The sequence below is a fragment of the Chiloscyllium plagiosum genome, chromosome 31 (assembly GCF_004010195.1).
Source record: "Chiloscyllium plagiosum isolate BGI_BamShark_2017 chromosome 31, ASM401019v2, whole genome shotgun sequence".
Classification (NCBI taxonomy): Eukaryota; Metazoa; Chordata; class Chondrichthyes; order Orectolobiformes; family Hemiscylliidae; genus Chiloscyllium; species Chiloscyllium plagiosum.
Window position 1 is genome coordinate 35,196,759 of NC_057740.1, and position 21,107 is coordinate 35,217,865.

A 21,107-nucleotide genomic window follows, 5' to 3' on the forward strand; every position below is an offset into this window, starting at 1 on the left:
TCCTGATAAAAGCAGGGTAAAGGGCTATGAAGAGCAGGCAGGGAAGTGGAGTTGAGATCAGGATGAGATCAATCATGATCATGTTAAATGGCAGAGCAGGCTCAAAGGGCTCAATTGCCTTCTCCCGCTCCTAATTCCTATGTTCCTATGTACTTTGTTCCCCTTTCTCCTCATACCCCATTTAACATTATTAATTGTATGGAACTCCTTCCTGAAAACACTCGATGTTTTGGCCTCACCCATTTTCTGTGGCCATACCTGAAGAACATAAGGCTGGGGCTCTGGATTACAACTTGGAGATACTGAGGACTGCAGATGCTAAAAAGTCAGAGTCGATAATGTATGGAGCTGGAAAAAGCACAGCAGGGTCAAGCAACATCAGAGGAGCAGGGGAGTTGATATTTCAGGTTGGAACTTTTCATCAGGAGTCCTGCTTGACCTGCTATGCTTTTTCCAGCTCCACACTTTATCGGCTCTGGATTATAAATTAATTGACAATATCACTATAGCATGACAGACGCCAGATCAATAAGTGGAGTGTATACTGGATACAATGTATAATACTGCTTAACTTTATAATCTTCTTATGTTTTTAGTTTTCCCAATTCCCTGATCCCGAAAAATCACACAACACCAGGTTATAGTCCAACAGGTTTATTTGGAAGCACTAGCTTTCAAAGAAGAAGCAGTGTTCTGAAAGTTAAATAAATCAAAGGTGTTGCATTTTATTAAGGTAAACCAAGACAAGACTTATACACTTCATGGTAGGACCCTGGGGTGTGTTGCCTAACAAAGAGATGCAGGGGTGCGGGTGCATAGTTCCTTGAAACTGGAGTCACAGGTAGACAGACTAGTGGAGAAGATGTTTGGCACACTTAACTTCGTTGGTCAGAACATTGAGTACAAGAGTTGGGATGTCATGTCGTGACTGGACAGGACATTCGTGAGGCCACTTTGAGAATATTGTGTATAATTCTTCTAAATATTAATAAATTAATGAATGTGTATAAATAAAGAGCCAACTGGACCAGCATGACTCTTTAGTTACCTCCCTCAACTTGCACATTGAAGGGTAACTCCTGGCTGGCATTTGACCAGGTGCATGGTTGAGTTTTAAAAAAAGGTCCTGGGTATCCCAGGAGGTAACAGAGGTGGCGAGTACTACCATCCTTTGGTGACAAAGGATGTAGGAGGAGTGGGGCATCGTAGAGGCATGCTGCATTGGTAATGAGATAAATTTCAGAGAATAGCATAAATCTTGCTCAGGCTCATGGGGTTAAATCTTCAGTGAAATTTGCCAAAATTGAGACTTAATCCATTTCTGGGAGAATCCTGCCCAGCAGTTCCTTACTGGTTTAGGTAGGAGAAAACATTTGGAATAAATCATTTCTTAAAACATGAATGTTACATAAATTTTCACTTTGATGCACTGAAACATTTTAGTCTGTAAATAGAAACTGAAAGCTGCCTGACAGAATCAGCCATGAATAAAATGCGGGCGTGCGAGGGTTAAACAGCTCAATCAACATGAACTCTGATTTCTTTCTAAGTGTGTCAAGAGAAGGGCTTCAGGCCACAGTTTCAGCATCTATCAGACAGAATGATCTATTTAAAATCTTTCACAGCTGATAGCTCTGAAGAGCCATCCCTGTGTGGGAACCTGGCCCACTGGAGATAAGAAATTAATGTGGCTAGGATTTTAACCTAGGCATCACGGCCTGTCACAATCAGTCACTGTGCTTGCAAGACAGCTCTGAGTCAACCAGATGTGAAAATACTTTGACCTGATTGCTACATCTGATCAATACTGCGAACTACGCTTTGATACCTCCATGTTACACAGCAGTCATTCAAGGAGGAAAGAATTTGAATTTACAGCATGCCTTATCAGATCTCTTGGAAGTTTTCCAAATTGTCTCTTGCTTCTTCTCTTGCATTGCAATCACTGCTGTTAAGCAAGGCAACCAGTCTTTGTATTCCTCGAGCAATATTGAGATGATTGATTAATCAGCAGCTTTGACAACAGAGAGGGGACTTGAGAGCAGGGTGGTTGCCATGATGCTGAGAAGCCCCTGTTCCCCTCACCCCTTCCCCTACCCACCCCCCGCAATGATTATTGAGCAGCACCATGTGTACCATGTGTGCAACGGGCAACGCAATGCACCCAGAGTGAGGGTGAGTGAGGAGAGAGCCAAATTATTTTTTTGACCTAGCGTGCTTCTCTTTTGCACACACAGCCTCTCCACTGACAGCTCTGGAGGGTGGCTAATGTGGTGCCATTATTTAAGAAAGGTGGCAAAGAAACGCCAGGGAACTATAGACCAGTGGTAGATCAGTGTTGGGTAAATCCTAATAATTTCTGAGGAGTCTTTGCCCTCATGGGTTCCTTATGGCACCAGGTTGATGCTTCAGGACTCATGAAGACACAGGAGCAGAAGTAGGCCATTCAGCCCATCAGATGTATTCCACCATTCAATAAGACCACGGCTGATTGGATAATCCTCACTCCATTTTTCCTGCTTTATCCCAACAACCCTTGATTCTCTTTGGATCAGCCTTGAATATACTTAACGATCCAACCTCAACCTCAACCTCAAACCCAACCCCAACCTCAACCTCAACCTCAACCTCAACCCCAACCTCAACCCCAACCTCAACCCCAACCTCAACCTCAACCTCAACCCCAACCTCAACCCCAACCTCAACCTCAACCCCAACCCCAACCTCAACCTCAACCTCAACCCCAACCTCAACCCCAACTCCAACCCCAACCTCAACCTCAACCTCAACCCCAACCTCAACCTCAACCTCAACCTCAACAGCCCTCTGCTGTAAACAATTCAACAGATTCACTACCCTCTGAGAAATTTCTCCTCACCTCTGTCTTAAATGTCTCAATATCTGAGATTATGTTCTCTGTTCTTAGACACACTCAAAAAGGAAAATAACCTCTCTGCTTCTACCCTGTCAAGCGCCGTAAAACATCTTGCTTGTTTCAATAAGGTCTACTCAACATCTCCTCATAAGAAAATCCACTCATACCAAGAGTCAACTTAGTGAACGGTGTCTGGACTTCCCCCAACGCCTATAGAGAAATGGACCCAAACTGTTTGTAGTATTCCAAATGTGGCCTAACTAGTGCCTTGTATTGTTTTACAAAGCATCCCTACTTTGATAATATCAAAGGACAACCGATGCCTGAGATCGGAAAGAAAAATAGGGTAGGAGGAGCTGGCTCAGAAAGCAGAGTTAACATTTCAAGTCCAATGACCTTCCACCCAAACTTACAGGTGGCATGGTGGCTCAGTGCTGCCTCACAGCACCAGGGACCTGGGTTCAATTCAGGCCTCAGGTGACTGTGTAGAGTTTGCACATTCTCCCTGTGTCAGCATGGGCTTCCTCCAGGTGCTCTGGTTTCCTCCCACATTCCAAAGATGTGCAGGTTAGGTGACTTCGCCATGCTAAATTGCCCATAGTGTTCAGGGATGTGTAGGTTAGGTGCATTAGTCAGGGGAAATGTAATAGGGAAGGGGAATAGATCTGAGTGGGATACTTTTCAGAGGGTCGGTGTGGACTTGTTGGGCCAAATGGCCTGTCTCCACACAGTAGGAATTCTATAATTCAAACTCCCTACTTTTATACTTAATTCTATTTGAAATAAAGGCCAATATTCCATTTGTTTTCCATATTATCCATTGAACTTGGACACTAGTTTTTGTCATTTATATACCAAGATTCCCAAATCCCTTTATGCTGCAGCTTTCTGTAGTCTTTCCGCATTTATATAATATTCAGCTCTTTTAGTCTTTCTGTCAAGTATTCATGCCACCTTTAGTAGTATAGAACTTTACAAGGCAGATTTTGTCAAAGGTTTTTTCATCAGGACAATTTGCAAGAATACCAAGTCAAACTTTATACTGCATTTGAGGAGAACCTCAGAAGACGTTCAGCCACTACATAAACAGGCATACCCTAGCCTGGAGACCCACCCTGACACTCATGAACTAAACTCCCAGAAGTGGACAAACACTCTGCTATCTTGTGGATACCTTGGGGAATTTGAAAGCTAAGGGAGTAAGCACTGACCAAAAATCTGGAGCAAAACCCAAAGGTGGACTGATGTTTAAGTGTTTCATTTCTCTGGCAACCCTTGTAACCAAACGAATGCTAAACCCAGAACTCTGCTTTCCTCTGGATTCAGCTGAGACCCTGATGATTGGGAAGCCCAGGGTCTCCATGAATTCTGCCCAAGCTTTTACCCGAGAGAGGTCACTCCAGCATTGCTATGGAGCATTAAGACATCACAAGAGACAGCAGTTAAGAGTAATGAGCTCAAATTGATTAGGAAAGCGAATAGGTACTACTATTGGCTGTTCACAATAGTGGCATGGACCATTAAATTCCATTGGTCGCCACCAGTTATTCTCAAGTTGACAAAAAGGAAGAAGATGTTAGGTTTAATTGATCAAGCGGGGACAATAGGGCCCTGTGCCTAGTTCTGATAGATTAGATTACTTACAGTGTGGAAACAGGCCCTTCAGCCCAACACGTCTGCACCGACCCTCCAAACAGCAACCCAGCCAGACCCATTCCCCTACATTTAGAACATAGAACATAGAACATAGAAGAATACAGCGCAGTACAGGCCCTTCGGCCCTCGATGTTGCGCCGATCCAAGCCCACCTAACCTACACTAGCCCACTATCCTCCATATGCCTATCCAATGCCCGCTTAAATGCCCATAATGAGGGAGAGTCCACCACTGCTACTGGCAGGGCATTCCATGAACTCACGACTCGCTGAGTAAAGAACCTACCCCTAACATCTGCCCCCCCTTAATTTAAAGCTATGTCCCCTCGTAATAGCTGACTCCATACGTCGAAAAAGATTCTCACTGTCGACCCTATCTAAACCCCTAATCATCTTGTACACCTCTATCAAGTAACCCCTAAGATGATGTGGGTGGAGGTGCAGGTGAATCTGTGGCGGATATGGAAGTTTCCCTTGGGGCCTTGGAGAGAAGTGAGGGGGGAGGTGTGGGCGCAAGTGTTGCACCTCCTGCGGTTGGAAGGGAAGGTGCCGGGAGTGGAGGTTGGGTCGGTGGGGGGTGTGGATCTGACAAGGGAGTCGCGGAGGGAGTGGTCTCTACGGAAAGCTGATAGGGGAGGGGAGGGAAATATATCCTTGGTGCTGGGTCTGTTTGGAGGTGGCGGAAGTGACGGCGGATGATGCGCTGTACATGGAGGTTGGTGGGGTGGTAGGTGAGGGCCAGTGGGGTTCTGTCCTGGTGGCGGTTGGAGGGGCGGGGCTCAAGGGCGGAGGAGCGGGAAGTGGAGGAGATGCGGTGGAGGGCACCGTCGACCATGTCGGGGGGGAAATTGCGGTCCTTGAGGAAGGAGGCCATCTGTGTTGTACGTATTTTGTACTGGTCCTCCTGGGAGCAGATGCGGCGGAGACGAAGGAGTTGGGAGAATGGGATGGCGTTTTTACAGGGGGCAGGATGGGAGGAGGTGTAGTCCAGGTAGCTGTGGGAGTCGGTCGGTTTGTAGTAGATGTCCGTGTTGATTCGGTCGCCTGAGATAGAAATAGAAAGGTCGAGGAAGGGGAGGGAGGATTCTCTAAGACTTTGCCCACAACAGAAGTGAGACTCACCGGCCTATAGTTACTAGGGTTATCCCTACTCCCCTTTTTGAACAAGGGAACCACATTTGCTATCCTCCAGTCTTCTGGCACTACTCCTGTAGACAACGAGGACATGAAAATCAAGGCCAATGGCTCTGCAATCTCCTCCCTTGCTTCCCAGAGAATCCTAGGATAAATGCCATCAGGCCCAGGGGACTTATCTATTTTCACCCTTTCCAGAATTTCCAAAACCTCTTCTCTACATACCTCAAAGCCATCCATTCTACTTAATTGTGACTCAGTACTCACATTGACAACAATGTCCTGTTCCTGATTGAATACTGACGAAAAGTATTCATTCAGTGTCTCCTCAATCTCTTCAGCCTCCAATTTACCCCTTCAACTAACACTATGGGCAATTTAGCGTGGCCAATTCATCTAACCTGCACATTTTTGGAGTGTGGGAGGAAACCGGAGCACCTGGAGGAAACCCACGCAGACACGGGGAGAATGTGCAAACTCCACACATACAGTTGCCTGAGGCGGGAATTGAACCCTGGTGTCTAGTACTGTGAGGAAGCAGTGCTAACCACTGTGCCACCGTGCCACCCATAATAGATACATTCCAGATGATAAACAATATGCAGAATGGTTGAGTTTGATCTGGAAAGAGTCAGTTGGAAGCAGCCATTTGGCTCATCGAGTCCACACTGACTACTCCCATCCCCTACCTACCCCTGTAACCCTGCATTCCCCATAGTCAATCCACCTAACCTGCACTTCCCTGGACACTATGGGCAATTTAGCACGGCCAATCCACCTAACTTCTACATCTTTGGACTGTGGGAGAAAACCACACAGGCACAGGGGGAGAATGTACAAACTGCACACAGACAGTCACCCAAGGCTGGAATTGAATCCGGGTCCCTGGTGCTGTGAGGTAGCAGTGCTGCCTTTAGCAAAACAGAACTGGTCAAGGCATATTTTGTGAAAGCTTTTTGTCTTGCATTCATCAGGACAATTTGCAAGAATACCAAGTCAAGGGGAAAAGCAAACTTTATACAGCATTTGAGGAGAGTTTGAACTGATTGGCAAGTAAAGTCTGCTTACGAGAGGTGTTCCCATGAAGAATGCACCTACTTATGGACTTTGACAGTTACCTGATTTGCCACAGGCAAAGTTGCACTCATTGATACTGTATTGCCTGAACTCATCAAACACAGGGAACCTACAGCATCTCTGCAGCATTGACACAACCCATTCTGAGTCTGCTGGAAGGAGAGGGCAGTGTCCCAGGCTGTGAGTGGCGCAAGGATTATGACCTTGTACAGGAACAAGGGTGACCATAGTGTTTACAGCAATTATTGAGGCATCTCCCTGCAGAGTATTGTGGGGAAAGTATTTACCTGTGTTTGTTCTTGTACCTGATCTATCCTGAACCCCAGTCTGATTTTGGAATTCAAAGATCCACAATTAACGTGGTCTTCACAGCCCGGCTGCAGTTAAAGGAATGCCATAAATGAAGGAGATCAGTATATATTATTTTTAAAGGGCTTCTGTAGCATAGTGTAGGGTTCCTACCTCTGGTCAGTAGGAGACCCAGGTTTAAGTCACACTTACTCCAGAGATGTGTCATGACGTCTGTGAACAGACTGATTAGAAAATGTCTCTCTTGCCTTTCCTGATCTCAGCCAGTAATTTGACTCGGTGAGCAAAGGCAGTCTGATTGAGCTGCTGGAGAAAGTTGGCTGCCCTCCGAAGATGCTCAATGTGATCTCCCCTTTCCATGACAACATGATGGCTAAGGTCAGCTATGATGAGGCAGTGTCAGTGCCCTTTGAGATCTGCAGTGGGCTCAAATACCTTTGTGTTCTGCCACCTGAAATTCTCCGCCACGTCCTTCACTTTTGCTGCTGTCATGTGTCCACTTCAGTGCCAGAACTGACTGAAAGCTGTTCAGTTTTGCTCATCTGAGGTACAAGGCCAAGGTACATGAAGGCCTCAACAGAAAGTTGCTCTACACTGACAATACCGCAATGACATTCTGAGCTTAAATTGGATGTAAAACACTTTGAGGGGACACTGAGGACAGCCTACATAAATGCAAATCACTCTCTGTTTTTGTTTGAGCGCTTCAACAGCAGACGACCTACTGCCCGAACAAAAATTGAGGGACATTTAGAGAAGTAAAGAGAAATAAAGATTTGCATTTATATAGCACCTTTCCTGACCGTTAGTCACCTCAAAGTGCTTTACAGGCAGTGAAGTACTTTTAATCTGCATAAAACCCGAACGAACTGAGGACGTTGTAAATCAGACACAAAAACAGAAATTGCTGGAAAAGCTCAGCACGTCTGGCAGCATCTGGGGAGAGAAAGCAGAGTTAACTTTTCAGCTCCAGCGAGACACTGGAAGCAGTCACTATTAAAGGCTGGAAATCGGAAGAGGGGGTTATAATATTTTGCAGATAAGGACCGAAATTGCAACCTGGAGCAACAGACTTGAAGTTATTGCATTGTATCTGTGCGGATGTTTATACAACAGTGCAACTTTGTAACACATTCAACACATTGTCCTATTCACCCACTTTAGCATTCTAAAGAAACCTGGGGGTTTGACTTCGTGTGGGGTAATGAGGTTGTGAGAAATTGGATGCTATTATTGTCTCGCATGGGCTAATGACTATTAACACAATGCAGCAGTTTAAGGCGGACAGAAAAAAAATGACATTTTATTGACAAAAGCAGTTTTGTTGGGCGTCGAACCCGCACCAATTCCCCACCTCAACTTCACCTCAATAATTCAGCTATAACTTTCACCTTAAAAACAGCACATTTTCTACATTTGACTCGTCCCCGATGAATTTGACCAAAGGCTGGATAACTGTAGTATTCGGACAAGGGGCCCCCACTTCAGCCTTCCCAAAGTCTCCCCTCCGGTTACCTCCAGTCTGGAACCAACAGTCCCTAATCCCCGTGCACTTACAGGAATTCATCCAAACCTATGTTTATGAGAAGCTGTCACGGTATGTGTTGGCTGCTAATCGCTTGCACGTTTCTGTCACTCACATTCTGAGACGCAGAGAGAAAAAATAATCTTTTGATACCCTTAACTTCAGACAGTGTTGTGTCTGAGGGAAAAAAAACATTCCCTTAAAGGCCTCTGTTAGACTTCCCTCTTCACTCCTGCTCCAGAGATTTAAAGAAGCCACACCTATGCATTTAAACTGCAAACTGGTTGCTATGTGCACTGACCTCTCCCCTAGTATTCCGTGAAGCCATTGTTTGTTTGGCTAAAATCTGCGTCTTAAGTGCTGGGTCCCGCAATGATGTTTGCCCAGTTGCCTTGACCAGACGGGGCCGTGGTCTGGGTCAGAAAGTATTTGATGTTGAAATAGCCGCCTCCCACATTCACCATGTGAATGAAGTCTGATCAGGTTACAGAATGTCCTTTATGTCCGAAAGCTTAATGAATGGCCCCTTTTTTTCTCTCCACTGCCTCATCGTTGACTTTCAATTCCCCTGGAAAATTATTTATTGATTGATTTTCGTTCTTATTGGGGAGGGGGAATTGGACGTTTTTTTTTTAACCCGAGGAGGGGCGGGGGTGGGGGCAAAAATGCTGGCGTTTTTGCACAGATGTGCTTACTTCTTAAAGTGCTGCCAGAGAGGATTGGGACTGCTGCCTGAAAGCAAAGCCAAGGCAGGCTGCTTACAGTCCAGGACACTGGTGATGGTGCTAGGGTTACTGAGACTGACTGCAGGCGCCAGTCTAACCCGCGGAAAGCTCTCTTACCCCGGCGCCTGTCCAAATCAACTGAACCCCAACTTGTGGGTCGATGCTCAAAGCACCTGCGAGAGGGAATGCAACATCGATGAGGTACAGAACAGAAACAATGAGATTGTATTTATTGTCATCAAAGTGGCGATTGATGATCATAAGAGAAAGTTTTGTTTTGGTGGGGTGGGGGAAGGCTGGAATTTCTTCTCAAAAGAGTCATTCCAAATTTTGGCAATCTTTCACCAAACCGGATTTCTTTTGGTGATATCACTTCTGGCTGTTTTGGTTTGGGGAGACTGACAAGGGTGGTCAGTTTTCGCCCCCCACTCATTGCCCACATGCTTTTCCTCTTTGTTGCTATCGTGAGATGGTCGTTTATTGCAACTGCCTTAACAATAGGCTAGTTCCAAACTCAACCTTTATTTCGACAAATTAAGGATGAGGTCACTTTTCGACAAACTACTGCAGAATCCGAACTTCAATTTCGCTTCTGCACCTCACCCCCCCCCCCCCCCAGCCGTGAAAGTTGTAACTAGGAATACCGTTGTTCTTTTTCCTAAATGAATGCTGTTCCCAGCCATGCACCAATTAAATTCCTGTCGGATAACCTTCAGCAGTGTTTAATCCCGCATTGAGTTTCCTCTCAGATGCCAGAGGTATCCTGCATTGTGACACACTGATAGTGTCCCTGCCTCGAGCCTAAAGGATCAAGGTTCACCTCCCACCTGCCCTGGAGGTGTGTCATAGTATGTCTGAAGAGCAGGGGTAAAAATAATTGGAATGTACAGTCCTCCTTGAGTTAGGGCTCCAGTTTCCCCTACCTTGCCTGAGATGGCTTTGTGCCTGTTTCTGGATGGGCTGGACAACAACAACTTACATTTGTTGGTCCCCACATTATAAAACAAGACGCTGTACAGATGATGGAATGTTTCCAGCATGGAAAAAGATCCTTCAGCCCATTGTACTCATGCCAGTCATCTCATATCTAATCCCATTTTCTGTGCACTTTGCCCATCGCTTTGTAGGCTGTGGCATTTCAAGTGCTCCTCTAAATATTTCATAAATGTTGTGAGGATTCCCAGCTCTGTGGCCTTTTTCAGCAATGAGTTCCAGGTTTTTGATTGTTAAGGGGATCAATGGTTATGGGGAGGATGGGGTTGAGAAATTGATCAGCCACGATTGAATGGTGGAGCAGATGCAACGGGCCAAATGGCCTAATTTCTGCTCCTATGTCTTATGGTCTTACACTCACCACCATCTGGATGCAAAGGAAAATATACTCCAGTTCCCTGTAAACATCTTGCTCCTTACCTGTGCTGCCTGGTTACTGAGCCTTGTATGATTACAATGTTTCTCCCTATCTACGATATCTATGCCCTTTATAGACTGGTATATCTCAATCAGGATCCCCCTCAACCTTCTCTGTAGAAAGTAAAACAACCTCAGCCTGATTAGACACAAAAACAGAAATACTCTGAGAAACTCAGCAGGCACAGGGTTCTGAGGAAGGGTGACCGGACCCAAAATGCTAACTCTGCTTTCTCTCCACAGATGCTGCCAGACCTGGTGAGTTCCTCCAGCTGTTTCTGTTTTTGTTTCAGGTTTCCAGCATTCACAGTTCTTTCAGTTTTTGCTTAGCCTTTTCAGTCTCTGTTAATAGCTGAATCCTCCAGCCCAAACAAAGTCTTGGTGGATCTCCTCTGCACTCTCTAGCGAAAAGCACTTCCTTTCTATAGCGTGGTGTCCAGTTCTGCAGTTGTCAGTAAAGGAGGTAGGTTTGAATGACTGAATTAAGGAGGGATGTGAAGGAGAGAGGTACACAGGTGCAGGGAAGACATTCTGTAGCTTGGGGCCTGGGCAACTGAAGGCACGAGTGGTAATGACAATTTAAGTCAATGAGATATGGAAGGCCAGCATTAAAAGAGCTTAGATGTAGCTCTTCTGATGGTTGTAAGGGAAAAGGAAACTGCAGAGGAAGGGAGTGAAGTGGCTATGAACGACGTGAAAACAACGATGAGAATTTTAAAGAGAAGACATTACTTGACCAGGAGCCAGGGGTCAGTGAGCATAGAGCCAGGAGTGATAGGTGATTGGGACTTGGTGAGAGTATTTATTTAGTCACTTATGGAATGTAGGTGTCTTCAGTGAGGCCAGCATTGATTATTCATCCCTAATTGCTAGAGGGCAGTCAAAAGTCAAACACATAGTTAAGACAGAGGCATCAGAGTTTTGGACCGCTTCATGTGTGCAGAGTGTAGAATGTAATGGGGAGATCAAGTGTGTGTTAGAATAGTCAAGCCTAGTAACAATTGTATTGCTGGAATAGCACAGCAGGTCAGGCAGCATCCAGGGAACAGGAGATTCGACGTTTCGGGCACAGGCCCTTCTTCAGGAAGAAGGGCCTGTGCCCGAAACGTCGAATCTCCTGTTCCCTGGATGCTGCCTGACCTGCTGTGCTGTTCCAGCAATAAAGTTTCAACTTTGATCTCCAGCATCTGCAGACCTCACTTTCTCCTCCTAGTAACAATTGTAGACAGGCAGGAGGCTGGAAGAAAACAGCAAGCCAGGCAGCATCAGGAGGCAGAAAGTCGATGTTTCCAGTATAATCCTTCTTCAGGAAAGGGAGTGGGTGTAGTGTAGCCTAGTAATAGATGAGCTGACAGGGGTAGAATTGGACAATCTTATAGAGGCGGACATCCAGTACTGGATGATGGGCAAAATAATCCGAAAATTTATGGTGGAGGAATTGCGTGAGATTTACACTTTACATGTGAACACTAATGCCTACAGATTACACTCAACTTAAAACCACTGCATTAGCCAGTTGAATCTTTTAATGAGAGCAAGATTACTCTAAGGTTGTATGAGTCTCAGTCGGTAAATGTAAGACCTCAAGAAAGGGTATTGTTGGGAACCTGTCCCTGGTCAGTGACCAGCCCATTTCTGTTGAAGTAACCTCTGTGTCCATTGCTGATTTCAGGATTGTCAGAGCTTTGAGAAGTGCTGTACGAATGTGTGTGGCCTGAAGAGCTGTGTGGCAGCGAGGTTTGCAGATGGCAGCTTAGCGTCCTTGGACTTACCCAAAGAGGCGACGTGTGAGAGGATTGTGTGCACGCAGCAGGGCTCGGAGTGTGATATCTGGGATGGACAGCCCATCTGTAAGTGCAAAGACAGGTGTGAGAAGGAGCCCAATTTCACCTGTGCCTCCGATGGCCTGACCTACTATAATAAATGTTACATGGATGCAGAGGCGTGCATCAGGGGCATCAGCTTGACAGTGGTGACTTGTCGGTATCACATCACTTGGCCCAACACCAGCCCACAGCCTTTAGAAACCACGGTGAACCCAACATCAACCACCTCCTTGGAAGACTCCATCCCTCCAGCTCTCTACACCAACCCCTTCCACCAGTCCGTCTATATCGGAGGCACGGTGAGCTTTCACTGCGATGTCAGTGGGCGTCCAAGGCCGGACATCACCTGGGAGAAGCAGAGTGACTACCTGGAAAACATCATCATGAGACCTGATCAAATGTACGCCAATGTGGTGGTCACCAATATTGGCCAACTGGTTATTTACAACACCCAGCAAGAGGATGCAGGTATCTATACGTGCACCGCAAGGAACGCTGCTGGCCTCCTGAGAGCAGACTTCCCATTGTCAGTCATCAGACGGGAACATTCTGGAGAGAGCACTGCCAGGAAAATCCAGCCTTTACCATCTGGAGAGTGCTTCAAAGATCCAGACAAGAGGGAATGTGGCCGTCAATATGTCAGGTGGTTTTATGACCACAAGAAGGGCAGGTGCTCCACATTCCTGTTTGGAGGCTGTGAGGGGAGCAAGAACCAGTTTGAGACCTACGAAGAGTGCCGATTGGCTTGTATCAACGAGTCAGTCAATATCTGTACCTTTCCTGCTGTGCAGGGTCCTTGCAAGATGTGGGAGGCTCGGTGGGCCTACAACTCGCTGATGAAGCAGTGCCACGCTTTCGTCTACGGTGGCTGCGAGGGCAACAAGAATAACTTTGAGAGCAAGGAAGTGTGTGAGGAGACCTGCCCGTTCCCGAAAAGCCAGCAGTGCAAAGTGTGCAGACCCCGTCACAAGATCGTGCCCAGCTTCTGCAGAAGTGACTATGCCATTGTGGGAAGGGTGACGGAAATTGTCGAGGAACAGGACTCTGGAGTTGCCAGATTTACACTGGACGAGGTGCTCAAGGACGAGAAAATGGGACTAAAGTTTTTTGATTTCAAACATTTGGAAGTGATAATGATCAACATGGACTGGAACTGCCCTTGTCCAAACATTAACCTGACAGACGGACCCCTCCTTATAATGGGTGATGTCTATGATGGAATGGCTGTGCTGGATGCTGAGAGCTATGTGCGGACTGTAACTGACAAACGCATTAAAAAGATGTACGAAATCATTGGGAAAAAGACCTGCGAACTCCTACACCGCTTTCAAGACTGACCCGCAGACATTGCAATGTCATGACGTATTCTTTATTATATCTTGTTATACTTAGAATCGAATGGAAGATGTTGGTAAATGTTTTGCAATTTTATTTATATTTCATGCAGTCTACAGTTACTTTATTTCCTGTCATGCTTTGATCACACGTCACAGGTGTAGCATTTATTGGTCAAGACTTCAGGCTAACAGCTGATTCCTAAATTAGTTTCACACATGGTATTGGCAAAAACTAATCTGTCCATTAGTGCCAGGCTGTGCACAAGGGACCCATTGCCCTGTTGCGTTTCCTTGCTGTCTCTGTGATAATGCATCAACTTTCCCTGCCAGGAGCCCAGATGGCATAGTTAAATCCTGCCGTGTTGAGACGTCCCACTGGTTCCATACACCGTCTTGCCAAGTGTGATGCTGCCCATAATTCATTGGAATTTTGCCAACTTGGCACTTTGACCTAATTTTACTGTGAATTCCCGTTTGACTGATTCGTTGTTATCACCAACCAGAATACTTCCCTACAATTTGGCCAACAAGCCTTGGTAGTCTTAGAATTGCTTCTACTCATGTCACTTCATTGGATGTGGATCTGTCCATGTTGCTTTTGCTACTATCTTTTGTGTTATTATCACTAGTGTTAGCTATGGCATTCCAGCAGCTTAAGTCGCTGAGTAGCAATCAAAATGAACGAAGATTAGTTTCAGTTTCCACTCTCAGGATTACTGAGGGCAAAATGTAGTGCCTCAGTTACTGCCTAATCAACTTATTTAACTCAGAACTTAGATCAAACAAGCATTGCACAGGTTCTTTTAGCTTTTATCCAAGTCTATGTAAAAATTCTGAAATTGTTGACTGTTCTTGGGCTGAATGTAGTGTTTGTACACAATTGTGAATTTAATTAGAATTAATTGTTAAGCATTTTACAACAGGGCATAATGCATTTTTTTGTACATTTGAGGAGCCAAATCAATATTAAACTCTGACATTCTGTCATGAAGCATATGTTACTGAAAATGATGTGCTTAAATCTTTAAGTTCTGTGTCTATGCTTCCTGCTGAATTAGCTCGGTCTGTATACTTGGGCAGTGGTCAGTGATGCCAATCTTGCCTTGCGGTTATCAGCTTGTGAGTTCAGAGACCTGAGCACAAACCTGAAGCAATTGCTCCAATGCAGCAACAAGGCGGTAATGAAGATCTTGTCTCTCACTTGAGATGTTAAATTGATGCCCTGCCCACACTTTCAGGTGGGCATAATTGACCTTATTTCACTACTATGCAGAAAACAGGAGCTTTTTCTTTGGTATTCAGTCCGAAACTTAGAGTCATGGAGTCATACAGCACGGAAACAGATCCTTCATTCCATATTGATCAGAATCCCAATCTAAACGAGTCCCACCTGACTGGTCCTGGTTGATATCCCTCCAAACCTTTCCAATTCACATACTTATCCAAATGTCTTTTAAACATTGTAACCATACCCACATCCACCACTTCCTCAGGAAGTTCATTCCACATGCGAACCACCCTGTGTATAAAAGAACTTGCTCTTCATGTCTGTTTTAATCTCTCTCCTCTCACCTTAAAACTGTGCGCCCTCGTCTTGAAATTCCCCATCCAAGGGAAAAGACAATTACCATTAACGCTATCTATACCTGTCATTATTTTATAAACTTCGATCAGGTCACCTCTCAACCTCCTATGCTCCAATGAAAACAGTCCCAACGTATCCAGCCTTTCTTTATAACTCAAACCTTCCATACCCAGCAACATCCTGGTAAATCTCTTCTGAACCCTCTCCAGCTCTATATAATCCTTGACCCTTAAATCAACATCACTAGAACAAATATTTTACTTATTATCTCACTTTCTTTTTGCAGAAATTGAGCACAAATTGGCTTTCCTAAATGATAACCATGACAACATTGATGTATGTCATTGACTGTAAAAACATATGAGGAAGTCCTGAAGTTGTGAAAGGTGCTATAAAAATGCAAGTTCTTTCTTTAATCAAAGTCCAAAGTGCCTGCTCGACACAAGTTTGCTTGGGGAGATGATGTGCTGAGTGAAACAACACTGGGAAATTCTTCACGGGACACTGCCTTGATACTGGTGGCTGAGAGAAGTGTAATTAATCTGATTTTTGGACTTAAAAGTTGCAAGAAAACTCATGGATTTGTACATTTTCCCACTGCAGGAATAATGAATGAGAAAAGACGTGGTAAAGGGATTCAAAACAAGGACAGAACTGGATACGAACATGCGAATTAGATGCTGATTTAGGCCATTTAGTGCCTCAAACCTGCTCTGCCAATCGTGGCCGGGCTTTTGACATTCCAAGTTCCACATTCCCATCTATCCCCATAACCTTCGATTCCTTCGCCTAACAAGAATCTAGCTATCTCTACCTTAAAAATATTCAATGATCCCACTTCCACTGCCTTCTAAGGCAGAGTTCCAAAGTCTCACAAACCTCCGGGATGAAAATTCTCTTCATCTCTGTCTTAAAAGGATGATGTTGGAGAAAGTGAGGACTGCAGATGCTGGAGATCAGAGTCGAGAGCGTGGTGCTGTAAAAGCACTGTAGGTCAGGCAGCATTCGAGGGGCAGGAGAATCGATGTTTCGGGCAAGAGCTCTTCCCTTAAACGTCGATTCTCCTGCTCCTCGGATGCTGCCTGACCTGCTGTGCTTTTCCAGCACCACACTCTTGACCCTAAAACGATGATGCTTAGTTTTAAAACAATGTTACCTTGTTCTGAATTTGCCCACAAGAGAAAACATCCTTTCCATGTCCACTTTGTCAAGACAATTCAAGAATCTTACCCACTTTGATCAAGTCACACCCTCACTCTTCTGAACTGCAGTGAAAACCAGGTCAGTCTGTCCACTTTTTCTTGAGAAGGTAATATAAATAGTGTCTCCACTGCCGAGGTTGAATTCAGCCAATTTAACTAAGACAGTAAATCAAATCTTGCACCTTCCCATTCAAACAGAGTAGCATTGCACAGGTTCTTTTAGCTTTTATCCAAGTGTATGTAAAAACTCTGAAATTGTTGACTTTTCTTAGGCCAAATGGAGTGCTTGTACATAATTGTGAATTTAATTAGTTAATTGTTAAGCATTTTACAACAGGACATAATGCATTTTGTTTTGTACATCTGAGGGGCCAAATCAATGTTGAACACTGACTTCCTTTTGTGAAATTATATTGAAAATGAAGGGCTTACACTTTTAAGATCTGTCTCTATGCCTTATAGTGAATTAGCTCGAAATGTGTGTTTGGCCTATGCTGTTTCACTTGAACTAACTAGAAAGTGCTGAGAACACAACTGGAAAGCCTCAGGCAAAATTAGAGTTTCAAAAAAAGGTCTCTATTTCCTACAGCCAAAGTAATTACTGTTACCTTATGAAGCAAGTGCTGCTTGAGACTAACCATAATAGGGATAGTTATACACTGAGGTCATTAAAAACCTCATGGAAACTGTGACTACATTCTTATAAAGTCACAGAGTCATTCAGCAAAGAAATAGATTCTTCAGTCTAATCAGTCCATGCCGAACATAATGCCAAACTAAACTAGACCCAACTGCCTGCTCCTGGCACATATCCCTCCAACATTTCTTATCATTTGAACATAATTTGGAGATGCCGGTGTTGGACTGGCATGGATAAAGTTAAAAATCACACAACAGGCTCGTCCAACAGGTTTATTTGGAAGCTCTAGCTTTCAAAGCACTGCCTCTTCGTCAGGTGGCTCTACAACCACCTGATGAAGGAACAGCTCTCCGAAAGCTAGTGCTTCCAAATAAACCTGTTGGACTATAACCTAGTGTTGTGTGATTTTTAACTGATTGAATATAGAGCTTCTGCACAATGTGATCGGTCACAGTTGAATACCTGTATTGACATGGTGTGATTGGGCTCCATACCTGAGGATAATATCTCAGACTTTGGCCAAAACATTAACGTGAGGCCTTCAAATCCTGAGGGCCATGGATGCGGTGGATAGCCAAGGTTTTTTTCTCTGTGGTGGGGGAGTCCAGAACTGCAGGGCAGAGGTTTAAGGTGAGAGGGGAAACCTATAAGAAGGTATTAAGGGGCAACCATTTCATGTAGAGGGTGGTACATGTATGGAATGAGTACCAGAGGAGGCTGGTACAATTACAATATTTAAAAGGCATCTGGATGGGTATATGAATAGGAAGGATTTGGAGGGATATGGGCCAAATGCTGGCAAAGGGACTAGATTAATTTAGGATATCTGGTCGGTATGGACGAGTTGGAACAAGGGTCTATTTCCACGCTGTACATCTCTATGACTCTATGACCTGCCTTCTCAAGAGAGCACAGACATTCAGTAGCACTACCTAGAAAATCAAGTTCCTAGGGCTTATAGTTATCATTTAGCCACCATCACTAAAAAGCTAATTATCTAATCATTATTACATTGCTGAATATGAGCGGTGTTTTTTAAAAAAAATTTAATTCATGGATGTGAGCATCTTTTGCTTGGCCAGCATTTATTGCCCAACGGATTGCTGTGGAGAAGATGATGAGCTGCCTTTTTGAAACGCTGCAGTCCCTGCAAGGTAGGTTCACCCTTAATGTGGACATTCCAGGATTTTGACCCAGCAACAGTGAAGGAATGATGAGATAGTTGCAAGTCAGGATGGAATGTGGTTTCAAGAGGAACTCCAGGCACTGGTGATTCCATGTATCCACTCCCTTTGTTCTTCTAGGTGGTCGAGGTTGTGGGTTTGGAAGATGCTGTTGGAGAAGCCTTGCTGAGCTGCTGCAATGAATCTTACAGATGGTCCACTGTACATCAATGATGCAGAGAGTGAATATTGAATATGGTGGATGGGGTGCCATTCAAGTGGCCTTTGTTGTCCTGTATAGTGTCAAGCTTCTTAAATGTTCTTGGAGCTGCATTTATCTAGTTAAGTGGGGAGTATTCACTTGCATTCCTGACTTGTTCACAAGCATTAGGAGATAGTGAGTTAATCATTGCAGAGCTCTCTGCCTCTGATTTGCTCTTGTAGCCGCAGTATTTATATCGCTGGTACAGTTCAGTTTCTGATCAATGGGAGTTACTGAGGATGTTGATAGGGAAGACTCGTAATAGTGATGCTGTTGTACATCAAGGGCGGGCAAGATGGTTAGATTCTCACATGTTGGAGGTGGTTATTGCCTAGCACTGAAGTAGCAAATAACTTTCACATCACACATGAGCCAAAATCTGTGTGTTGCCCAGATCTTGCTGCATATGGTCATGGGCTATTTCAGTATCTGAGAGATCACGAATAATGCTGAACAATTGAAATGAATTTATTGTCCTGTGTACCGAGGCACAGTGATAAGCTTTGTCTTGTGAGCAATACAGGTAGATCACAGTTAAGTAGCATAGATTAGATTAGATTAGATTAGATTAGATTAGATTAGATTAGATTAGATTAGATTAACTCCACACAGTCAGTCGCCTGAGGCGGGAATTGAACCCGGGTCTCTGGCGCTGTGAGGCAGCAGTGCTAACCACAGAGTAAACAGCGGCAAAAACAAAAACACAGGTACAGGCGAATATTAAGAGTTTGAGAGTCCATTCAATATTCTAACAACAGTAGGGTAGAAACTGTAACGAAACCGGCAGGTGCGTGTGTTCAGGCTTCTGTACCATCTCCCCTATGGTGGAGGTTGTAGAAAACCATTGCCAGGGTGGGGTGAATCTTTGAGAATGCTGGCAGCCTTTCCTTGACAGCGGGCCTGGTAGATGGATTCTATGGATGGGAGGTTGGCCTTTGTGATTGTCTGGACCAATGAACAATTACCAACAAGCATCCCTGCTTCTGACTTTCTGATAAAGGGAAGGTCATTGAAGTAGCTGAAGACGAAAGGACCTAGGATACTACTGTGAGGAACTCATGCAGCAAAGTCCTGGAGCTGAGATGACTGACCTCCAATGAGCACAACCTTTGTGCTAGGTATGACTCCAATTAGCAGACTCCCATCGACTCTGGGTTTGCTAGAGTTCCTTGATGCTACATCAATCAAAAACACCATTGATGTCAACGACAGTCACTCTTATCTCACCTCTGGAGTTAGACACTGTTGTCCATATTTGAACCAAGTCTGTAATGAGGTCTGGAGCTGAGTGGCTGTGTAACTAAGTTGTCTGCCACTTTATTCCCTGTTTTATAACTGGGGCTATATCTGCAGGCTGTTTCATAGACAGCATAACCATTTGGGATATCTTACATTTGTAAAAAGCACTTCATATAAAATCTCCTGATATTTACTCCATTGAGTTATGTAGGCCTGGATCTGTCGGCCCTTGATCATGGGAAGGGATTAGCAGTGCAACCTCCAGGAGCTGCCTGATGGAAATTGTCCTTTGAATCTGAATTCAAACCTCCATGTTATAAAGTAGGTCTAACACCATGATCTAATGAGGCTTCAATTGCTGTTGGGGTATTGCTTCACCCAGGTTAACTCCTCGTCCTCAAATTATTCAGCCAGATGAGGTATTATGTTAGAACATTCTAAAGGCACACATCTATCCTGAAGCAGAGGTGCAATTGGGTGCAAAATGTTTGTGAGGAGGGGAATGACTCCTTCACTATTAGACAGAGACACTGTGAGGAGTTTGCACATCTTCTCCGTGTCCACGCGGGTGTCCATGCGGATCTTGAGGTCACACACTTCTGAGTCAAAGGTAGGGTTGCTACCTACTAAGTCACAGCAGTACCCTCTCCACACATAGGGAGAGGTGATGGCCTAGTAGTATTACCACTGGATGATTAACCCAGAGACCCAGGTAATGTTCTGGGGACCAAATTTCAAATCTCTGCTATGGTGGAATTTGAATTCAATAAAATTTGGGAATCTAACGATGACTGTGAAACAGTTGGGGTGAAATGGAGGAAGGCCCATCTGCTTCACTTTGAGGAAGGAATCTGCCATCCTTACCTGGTCTGGCCTACATGTAACGCCAGGCCCACAGCACTGCGGTTGGCTCTTAACTTTCCTCTTAGCAATTAGGGATGGGCAATAAATACTGGTGGAGTCAGTGACGACCACATCCTATGAGTGAATAGAAAAAATGTAACCCTATTAAAAGTGGCTGTGAAGAGAATCCCAGCACTACCCAATGCTATCCTTATCAAACTGTGCAAGTGATTAATGATCACACAAGTTCATCTGCTTCCCACTCATCTCTAAACAAGGGTCCTGAGGCCACCTGAAGAA

The 21,107-nt window shown here is 44.7% G+C and overlaps 1 protein-coding gene across 1 annotated transcript; it reads left to right on the top strand.

Moving 5' to 3' along the window:
* The first annotated feature begins 9,229 nt into the window (after window positions 1–9,229).
* Window positions 9,230–14,824, top strand: LOC122565110 (WAP, Kazal, immunoglobulin, Kunitz and NTR domain-containing protein 1-like). Its single transcript, XM_043720744.1, has 2 exons — window positions 9,230–9,501; window positions 12,383–14,824. The coding sequence occupies exons 1-2, from the start codon at window positions 9,241–9,243 to the stop codon at window positions 13,871–13,873; spliced, it is 1,752 nt and encodes a 583-aa protein (XP_043576679.1). The 5' UTR covers window positions 9,230–9,240; the 3' UTR covers window positions 13,874–14,824.
* Window positions 14,825–21,107: the final 6,283 nt, after the last annotated feature.